At 29.0% G+C, this 8,638-nt stretch overlaps 5 protein-coding genes across 6 annotated transcripts in view; 2 read left to right on the top strand and 3 right to left on the bottom strand.

Moving 5' to 3' along the window:
* Positions 1-142: 142 nt before the first annotated feature.
* On the bottom strand, positions 143-5,099 carry LOC106793361 (mediator of RNA polymerase II transcription subunit 15). Of its 2 annotated transcripts, none has more exons than XM_014760273.1 (12): positions 4,770-5,099; positions 4,562-4,649; positions 4,405-4,456; positions 3,801-3,998; positions 2,179-2,432; positions 1,928-2,086; positions 1,737-1,855; positions 1,565-1,647; positions 1,324-1,485; positions 953-1,238; positions 760-859; positions 143-683 (listed from the first exon to the last, which is right to left on the bottom strand). In XM_014760273.1, exons 1-12 carry the CDS (start codon positions 4,829-4,831, stop codon positions 354-356), a joined length of 1,893 nt encoding a protein of 630 aa, XP_014615759.1. In that variant the 5' UTR covers positions 4,832-5,099; the 3' UTR covers positions 143-353. The 2 variants fall into 2 exon arrangements, with proteins under 2 accessions (XP_014615759.1, XP_014615839.1); XM_014760353.1 differs by having other exon boundaries at positions 4,418-4,456; positions 4,770-5,069.
* LOC106793683 lies at positions 2,583-3,548 on the bottom strand. Its single transcript, XM_014760862.1, has one exon. The coding sequence runs from the start codon at positions 3,435-3,437 to the stop codon at positions 2,604-2,606; it is 834 nt and encodes a 277-aa protein (XP_014616348.1). The 5' UTR covers positions 3,438-3,548; the 3' UTR covers positions 2,583-2,603.
* A 37-nt stretch (positions 5,100-5,136) lies between the features above and the next one.
* On the top strand, positions 5,137-6,047 carry LOC106783599 (membrane magnesium transporter 1). The gene is made up of 3 exons (XM_014742315.1): positions 5,137-5,383; positions 5,594-5,646; positions 5,722-6,047. Exons 1-3 carry the CDS (start codon positions 5,302-5,304, stop codon positions 5,905-5,907), a joined length of 321 nt encoding a protein of 106 aa, XP_014597801.1. The 5' UTR covers positions 5,137-5,301; the 3' UTR covers positions 5,908-6,047.
* A 194-nt stretch (positions 6,048-6,241) lies between these two features.
* On the bottom strand, positions 6,242-7,900 carry LOC106793758 (proteasome subunit alpha type-7-1). Its single transcript, XM_014760980.1, has 6 exons — positions 7,694-7,900; positions 7,397-7,523; positions 7,201-7,314; positions 6,977-7,110; positions 6,696-6,878; positions 6,242-6,602 (listed from the first exon to the last, which is right to left on the bottom strand). Exons 1-6 carry the CDS (start codon positions 7,793-7,795, stop codon positions 6,513-6,515), a joined length of 750 nt encoding a protein of 249 aa, XP_014616466.1. The 5' UTR covers positions 7,796-7,900; the 3' UTR covers positions 6,242-6,512.
* A 253-nt stretch (positions 7,901-8,153) lies between these two features.
* The window catches only part of LOC106793617 (probable enoyl-CoA hydratase, mitochondrial), a gene marked incomplete in the record, with an annotated part of 3,245 nt that continues 2,760 nt past the window's right edge, over positions 8,154-8,638 (top strand). The window contains 1 exon segment of the mRNA XM_014760741.1: positions 8,154-8,500. Coding sequence (XP_014616227.1) covers positions 8,404-8,500 — 97 coding nt within the window.

Consider the following 8,638-nt stretch of genomic DNA (forward strand, 5'->3'; position numbering starts at 1 on the left):
ACATCAGAGATTGTATTTTATTACTTTAAATATTTAGTTAATATAAATCATTTCAATATTCGTTTAAAATAAATTTTGATAAGGATATTAAAGATTTACGAATTCGCGAGTGTGATTTACGATAATTACGAGAACATCTTTTTATTATTATTATTTAAAGGAATGTATTTCCATTTAATTTAGAAAATAATAGTCTTGAAAAAATTTCAAACGTATAATATGTCTGCAAACTTAATAATATCCGTTCATCTTTTGTTGGTCAGGATTTAATTGTTTACTAAAATAATAATTTCAATATAATAATTATATATTATATAAAAGTAAGTAAAATCTATCGTTTATAAAATAGTTAATTATAGGCCCATTAAGACCGTGCTAGTTGTGATAGGGATTTGCGTTGATGCACTTGCTTGTCTTACACTCATTTCCCAAGTATCGAGTAATTGTGACACAGAGAAATGACGTGGAAGTTTAGTAACGCGTGCGTTAAGAGCCTTCTGTACAGCGCAAAGGAACGTTGTGGTATATTCGTGAGACGTCATAACGCAACGCGGTGGTGTTAAAGGATAATCAGCAGGTACAATGACTGATATGGGTGGTACACATGGTAAATGGCGGTCATCCAACCAGCATATTAATTGTATGCATTTAGAACCATTTTGTTGTGCTGGATCCAGACTTACCTGTAAGGATGAGAAATGTAAATTTCCTTATGTTTATGTTGATATACGCACTTTATAGAAATAATTATATAATTACTTTAAATCGTTGATCGAGACGTGCAATTTCTCCTTGTAAAACATCTGGTATTTCACTAGGTGGTTCTTCTATCTTTCTTTTTTTCAGCGGTGGCAAAGTTCTATTTCAGAAAATAAATCAAATATTTTTTTTTCTAAAATTCTATTTCGTATATAAATGATAAATGAACTGACATTAAATATTATTTCCTTACTTAATCTCTGGTCCAAACAATGCTTCTGAACATGGGCCAAAAGTACGCTGTAAAGTATGATTTACTACCGGACTTTGTAAATGAGTGCTTACTGTTTCCAAAAGTGGGCTAAAGAAATGATGTTCTTTCAGAGTAGTCACAGGTGGCCCAACACTACCGTCATTTCTTTTAAAGTCGACTTTTTCTAATACAACTTCACATTTCAGGAGCGTTTCCATTGGCATACGTTTACTGGGCGTCGATAGAATTTCCAATAATCTTTTCATTTTACTCAATTTGTCGACATCTTGATAATTGCAAAGGAAGAAAATATTTTTATATATAAAATCCTAGAATTCATATCGCCAAAATACATTTGATGAGTTTCTTACTTCCATCATTTCCCATTCTAGAAATCATTCTTTTCAATGGTTCTATATATTTACTGAGTTGCCGAACTTTATCTCTGTACGCTTGATCTTCTTGTTGGGGACTAGGCGTTGCACCCACAGCTACTGGAGTATTTAACGAGCTACTCGGAGATGGTGCCATACCTAAAAAAATATTTATTAAACATGTTATTGAAAGAATCTTACTAGAAAATGTGATTATTCTATAATTGCATATACTAACCGACAGATCTTTGTGGTCCAGCTATGATAGGATGTTGTGGACTTGGAGATGGTACTAAAGCTGGAGATGCTACCATTTGATTACTATAAAAAAATATTATTGAATGTATATTAATTAAAAGATTAATTGTTTAGAAAAACTCTGAAATGTGTCATAAAAAAACAAATGTTACCTTGCTGGTGCTGCTAAAGCTGCTGGACTTGGGGCAGATGGAGATGGACTTTGTCTTAAGAATTGGTTTGGAGTAACATTGCGTGGGCCAGGAAATACAGTATTTATTATTTCTCCAGGCTAAAAGAGAGATAGCAAAAATCATATTGTCGTTGAAGTATCAATAAATATTTTTGTAAGTATGTTTCATACTTTTCTTTGCATGTGATTTATTTGTTGCGTTACTTGTGCAGGACCCATTTGGCCAGAAGTAATTTGATTCATTTGCTGAGGCATATTAGTTTGCATACCATTTATAGATCCGCCAATTTGATTAGACATTTGTCCTGATAATTGATTTTGCATTTGATTCTGCCAATGGATTGATATTAATTTAATACTAAATTTGATGCAATTTGATGCAATAATTAATTTAATATTCATTTTACGCAAAGCATATTTACTTGCATATTCTGCTGCATTTGTCCAGTAGCTATTTGATTCATTTGAGTAGGAATCATTTGATTCATTTGCTGGGGCATATTTCCTTGGTTCATTTGATTAATTTGAGTTAAAATTGCACCACTTTGCATACCTTGAATTGCATTCATATGACTCATAGTACCAACAGATTGCATCATACCCATTCCAGACATTTTATTTTGCAAACCAGGCATAGTCATTGGTTGTCCAGGACGTTGATTTAAACTTTGCAAAACTTATTGTGAAAAAAAAATTAAATGCAACCAATTATAAGGTTTGTATAATATAATCATATTGGTAATAATTAAATATAAAAATGAGAATTAAATGTTTATACATTTAAATAAAGAAACAAAATTAAGGAAAGAATAAGAAAATATTGTCTTTGTAATTTATATTATTATTCTTATTCCATGAAATGCGTAAATGCTTCATAAAGAGGTAATTGTAGAAAAACTTCGAATTTAATTCGCAATAAATCCATATAAATTTGTTTAATCTTTTCCGATACTAATTCGTCTTCGAGAAACAGATATTGAAAATTGATACTGTCAATGTCAAGATTTTTATCGAATTTAAACGTAGCAAAAATTGTATCTGTTTTATTTATCTTCTTTATGTTCTTTGGCCATGTTTTGTCCTTGAGTAACATTTTTAGATAAATGAGACGTTGGTCTATTTGAAATTCAATATCTGGATATTTTTTTTCTGCATAATCAATAAATTGGAAAATATATGAATATGCTTCTAGAAAAGCATCTATAGCTTCCCTTATTTTATTCACGATCTTAATTACTTTGGGACTAATTGGATCATCTACCCTGTGTTTAAATATCTGTTTTATATTCAATGCATCGGGTATAAAACTATAACCCACAGAAAAATACCATTTTTGTAATATTTTGCTGTAACGATAAACTATTTTATATTTGAAATATTTTTCATTGTTATCTAATTCAGATTCGTAGATGTAAGTTACAACTTGACTTCTTATTTTAACTCTCATGCCGCATTTTTTTTCGATTCGACTTTCTAAGCCTGATTCCTTAATAATTCGATTTTTCCAATTTTTATAAAAAGATTTTTTCTGTTCTCTTCTTTTTAAGATACTCATTGATAAAATATAAGTTGGAGAGTTTTTCAAAGATTGCAAAACCTCTGGACTATCAGAATCATAACCAGGCTCACTTTCACAAGTTGTTGCATATTGAGCATAGTAATAATTATTAAACTTTAACATTTCTATCAGTTTGAAAATAATCTTGTTTATAATATTATATTCTATTTTGCATTAAATCAACTTTTTAATACAAAGTTAACGTTTCTTCGAAATTATAATTAATACACATTTATAGGTTAAGTTGTAATACATCATTGTATTTTCAATTATAACAACTGTTTTTATATGAGAATCAGTTAGACGTAAATCAATTTGTATATGTACGTTGTGACAATTTTTCTACTTTATCAACAAAGTTTTGAAGAAAAATATTCAAATTATTAAACTGATGTTATTTATTGACTATCGATAAGCTAATTTTCTTTTAAAAAAGCAATTCTGACATAACCCTAATATTAATTAGTAAAATTATTAAATAATTACGATTAGTGGCTGTATTTGTAGAAGATTGTGGTACAATGCCTTGTGGATTAGGCCCAGGTCCACCCATCCCAATCATTTGATTATTGCCTGTTCCTTGTCGTGCTAAAGTTTGCAATGCACCTATCGGATCTGGCATTCCTTGACTGCCATTACTAGCTGATCCAGGTCCGATATTTCCTGTCCCCTTTTTTGTATTATCTATACAAAAGAAATAAAATTTTTAAGTTTCAATATTTTTTTTATTTATTTTTAATACGTTGAACGCGGCGCCAATATTTCTGATCTTTCCGCCCTGCTGGCATTTATTTGGGTGCAAGAAAGCCAAAAATATAACAAAAAAGGTTGTTACATTTTGTTACGTGTGTAAAAGCCATACTTTTGTTTACAATGCTTTAATAAAACTCAATACAACTATATTTGACTACATTTCATTCAGGCGACATTTATCTTTTAACTTTAATACTGTCCGATAACTTTAATACTGAACAAATGTCGGCCGAACGAAAATTCTAACGCCCTGGGGACAGACGAGGTCTCGAATGAAAGTTCAGCGTCGGTCCCTGGGGACAAATGAATATATTATAATGTAATCTACTATAATTACTCATTTCTCTAACATGGAATATAAGTCTTGCAATGAAGCCTAGGTATTCCTCCTGTAACAGACAAAAATGATTATTTATTAATTTACTTATAATATGTCAACTCTGAAAGATCAATGATTATTATATTAATAATATTGAACATAAACTTATACATACCTTGGTTTTTGCTTTCTGATAAACGTGACTTTCCATTTCAACGCTATTCTTTGCCGTAGACACACCAGACATTTGCACAGCTTCATCGCTATGCATTTAAACAGAATAGACATTTAAATATAATAGTTATAACATTTCAAGTGCAATATTTAAAAAAATCTATTTATAATATATAATGTTAAAAAATATGTGGAGAAATTATACGTACAGTTTTGCTACTACACTTTGTCTGAAATTTTGAGTACGCCAGGAATTTTCGTCGGTGGTCATATTTATTTTTTCTTAGTAAGGTTACTTATGAATTATTATTATTATTATTCGGAAATCTATTCAGTATACTTAATAATCGTAATAATTATTTCTTCGATATAGATTTAATAATATTCTATATACGGATAGAACACTCTTATTTCTTGCATAAACGACCACAATGCATTGCAAACGTTTTGCGCGAATATAACATAAATCGATTATAATTATATATACTACATGATGGTTCTCGATATCATGGATGACAATTCACTAAAGACACGTAAACTCCACCTTAATTAAATAGAACGTCAAACTAGCGCCATCTACTCCTGCTCGTGTAAAAGAAAAGAAATAACGCGTAAACCTTGTGTTTACTTTAATGTACAACTTTAATAATCAAAAAAATTGAAGTAAGAGGTTAAAGTCTATTATTATTTATAGAATTTTCATAATAATATTTATAATTTTGTTTCATTAAAACGATACTAATGTCAGCCACGACAATGCATAAATTTATAACATTTCTTGGAGTAATGTCAATGTTGCATGCTGCTTATTCGGCTGCTCAACGTGAGTATTGTCAATTTTTATTATAATATTTGAATTTGTCAATTAATTTATTCATATTTAGGTTAAATTGTCCATATGATTTTATTTTTATAATTCTTTTATTAATTGCTGTCAATATGCATTTATAAATTTTTTATTCTTCTATGATACAATAACATTAATATTTGTAAAGTTATTAAGTTTGACATAATGAAATATTTGTGTTTACAGATAGATCATATTTGCGAATAACTGAGCAAGAATTTACAACTTTGCCAATTGATGTAAGTAGCAAGATTAATGCGTGTAATTTATGTCTAATAAGGTATTAATATGTTAATGAAATGTTTTGGTTGCAGATATTAATACAAGGTATAATAAGTTTATTCATAGTCATGTACGGCGTAATGTACATAGCTGGTGATTTTAAAGAGATACGTGCTGTTGTTGATCTGGAAAATAAATCTTGGGAAACGTTAAGAAATCTTCCATCGTTTCAAACATTTAATCATCGTGGTAAATCACTGTCTCCTGATTTTTTGTAAGAATAATAGAATACACGAATTTAATTCGTTTTCTAGGATGCAATGTCATTTAATTTAAGATAAATAGCTCTTTGTATATTTGTTAAACTTTCAAATCGATTTAACAAAATAAAAGGAAAAAATTAGCGTTAAACACAAAAGTAATACATTTTTACACAGATTACGTTAAATGTTATTAAAAATCATAAAAATAAAATAATACTGAATTTCAATATTCAATGATCTTTCATATTTTTATGATAGTAAACACATACAAAAAAGGTTTAGAGTTTTTAAAAAGTAATGCAGTTTTTTTTCATACAAACACACACGTATATGAACATAAAATTTAATCAAAATGTGGTTCTTTATTGTTAATTATACAAGTGACATTATGAAATGATATTGTATGAATTTCAACAGTATTGCATAGTTTCATTTATGCAATGTTTTAATAAACATACTGAATAATAATAATAAGATTTTCATATATGCATAAATACGGCAGTAAAAGTAGTATCGAAAAAAAAGTTGAATTTCATCTGTTTTTCACCTAATTGGAAAATATTTATTTTATGAGAAAAATACGTAATAATATAATAGTACTGCATTTGAATAAAAGTACATCACTTTTTTTGCTTTTTCTTTTCTGCCTCTGCTTCTTTTTCTTTTTCAATCTCTGTCACATACTGCCCTATGGTGTTAATGTCTAACATCTGTATTGGATAAGATAATATTAATTTACAAGATTGTATGATTATTAAATATCATACCATATAAAAAACTGTATAATTTAATTCAAAGAGGACCTCCATAGGCTTCCCACGTCGCATGACTGCTATTTCTAAATTCTTTTGCCCAGATTGCACCACTTCCAATAAAGCTCTTATAGCTAATTTGATAGATCCTTTTTCTGTAGCTACTTCTTCTGGTGTATAATATTTTTCTAGGAATTCATGCACTGTCTTTGCACTTCTACCTGTTGCATTGGCCTACAAGATAAGAAGATATGTAGAAAACGCAAACGAATAAAAAAGAGAAAAACATTTTAAAAAACAATAATGTGACAGAGTAAGTATCTCAGAAATACCTTCCACTCATAATATATTCCAGATGGTTCTGTTTGATATAAATGTGGTTCACCATCATAATCAAAACCAGCTAAAAGACATGATATACCGAAAGGTCTTCTACCGTTACTCTGTGTATATTTCTGTTTTAAACCTAAGAATAAAATCAAAACAAAATAATCGATAATATTAATACTTTCTAAGTAATAATTTTAATAATAAAGTTGTCCAACATAATGCCTACCTGCAATATACCTAGTAATGTATTCCAATGTAACAGGATCTTCGACAGTTAATCTATGACTTTGGCATTCTATTTGTGCACGATTAATTAATACTCTGGCATCCGCAGTTAATCCTTTAACAAAAGTTTTGATTATTGATTAGTCATCATGACAAAATGTCATCCATTCATTCTATAACAATCGAATCTAAATTACCTGCAAATGCCATAACAACGTGGTCATCCAAAAGACATATTTTACGAACAGTACGTTCTTCTTGCAACTTAGCCACAGATTTTTTTTCTACGCCTAGGACAACAACATCATTTCCTCGTACTCCAACCTAAAGAATTGACATAACGTTAAAAAGTAGTTAATCATAATAGAACAAACTTGTATTTTAAAATAAGAGAACATATAATACAAATAAATAAATTTTTAAGAAGGATTACATTGCATTTTCGAGTAGTAATATTAAGGAGAAGTTAGGTTAACCATTAGTAGCAGACATACCGCTGTTGATCCTTTTTTCACAGCTTCTTGAGCATATTCTACTTGCAGTAAATGTCCATCAGGCGAAAATACTGTTATTGCTCTATCGTACCTAGCTGTCATAATTCGAGTCTTTTTAAATTAACGAGAAATGTTAGAAAATACGAAATGACTTTGCCGTTTTCCTAAAGCTACCGCTTATTCTAACTCAAACTCTCTTCTCATTTACAGTATAAGCAACATAATTCGACGAAATCAAACTCTTGCGCGATTCGTTATAAATTGGTTAAATTCCAAACGCACCAATAAGAAAAGAGAACGGATTATAAAAGACTTTTTTAATCTCGATTTACAACAAATATTTATAATCTTACACAAATAAAATGTAATACTTATTTTATATATATAAGAATAACAAATTAAATTAATTAAATAATTATCATTATGATTTTGTATTTCATAAATCTTGTATTACCGATCGAATGATAAAATAGGTAACTTACTTATCGATAACTGGTTATTACATTGGTAAACAAGATTTTATCAGTAAAAACTATTTTTCCTTACACAAATATTATCAATGAGGAAACAAACTCGTTTAATCTGACCCTTAGCCTATGATAAATACGATAGTGCAAGGCCATAGCAGTGGCTGCCACGTAGCTATAATGCATTTAAATAAGAACATTTCAATTATTTCACAATCGACTTAACAGAAGAACCTGATCAACATGGCAACTATTCGCTTAGGACAAATATTATTTTCTCGCGTTTCTAACACTATTAGAAAACCACAACAATGCTCATCTTTGATCAAATATTATTCTTGTAAGTTGAAAGTAAATACATTCGATTGTTAATATTAAATTCGATATTCGATTATCTCGCAGAGATTAAAATGTAAATTTATTATTATTTTCATTATTAATACTTTTTTTTTTACATATAATTGTTAATATATTTAAT

This window comes from Polistes canadensis, unplaced genomic scaffold, assembly GCF_001313835.1.
Source record: "Polistes canadensis isolate GaletaPanama2010 unplaced genomic scaffold, ASM131383v1 scaffold_0, whole genome shotgun sequence".
In the NCBI taxonomy this organism is placed as follows: domain Eukaryota; kingdom Metazoa; phylum Arthropoda; class Insecta; order Hymenoptera; family Vespidae; genus Polistes; species Polistes canadensis.

What these genes read in the sequence shown, in the direction of transcription:
- LOC106793683 (XM_014760862.1), bottom strand. Translation starts at nt 3,437, where the DNA reads ATGTTAAAGTTTAATAATTATTACTATGCTCAATATGCAACAACTTGT.
- LOC106793361 (XM_014760273.1), bottom strand. Translation starts at nt 4,831, where the DNA reads ATGACCACCGACGAAAATTCCTGGCGTACTCAAAATTTCAGACAAAGT. An exon ending in ATCAGAAAGCAAAAACCAAG is followed by an intron (nt 4,457 to 4,561) that starts GTATGTATAAGT and finishes TGTCTGTTACAG; the next exon opens with GAGGAATACCTAGGCTTCAT. An exon ending in TACAAATACAGCCACTAATC is followed by an intron (nt 2,433 to 3,800) that starts GTAATTATTTAA and finishes TTTCACAATAAG; the next exon opens with TTTTGCAAAGTTTAAATCAA.
- LOC106783599 (XM_014742315.1), top strand. Translation starts at nt 5,302, where the DNA reads ATGTCAGCCACGACAATGCATAAATTTATAACATTTCTTGGAGTAATG. An exon ending in TGCTTATTCGGCTGCTCAAC is followed by an intron (nt 5,384 to 5,593) that starts GTGAGTATTGTC and finishes TTGTGTTTACAG; the next exon opens with ATAGATCATATTTGCGAATA. An exon ending in TTACAACTTTGCCAATTGAT is followed by an intron (nt 5,647 to 5,721) that starts GTAAGTAGCAAG and finishes TTTTGGTTGCAG; the next exon opens with ATATTAATACAAGGTATAAT.
- LOC106793758 (XM_014760980.1), bottom strand. Translation starts at nt 7,795, where the DNA reads ATGACAGCTAGGTACGATAGAGCAATAACAGTATTTTCGCCTGATGGA. An exon ending in TGAAAAAAGGATCAACAGCG is followed by an intron (nt 7,524 to 7,693) that starts GTATGTCTGCTA and finishes TCAATTCTTTAG; the next exon opens with GTTGGAGTACGAGGAAATGA. An exon ending in CATTACTAGGTATATTGCAG is followed by an intron (nt 7,111 to 7,200) that starts GTAGGCATTATG and finishes TTTTATTCTTAG; the next exon opens with GTTTAAAACAGAAATATACA.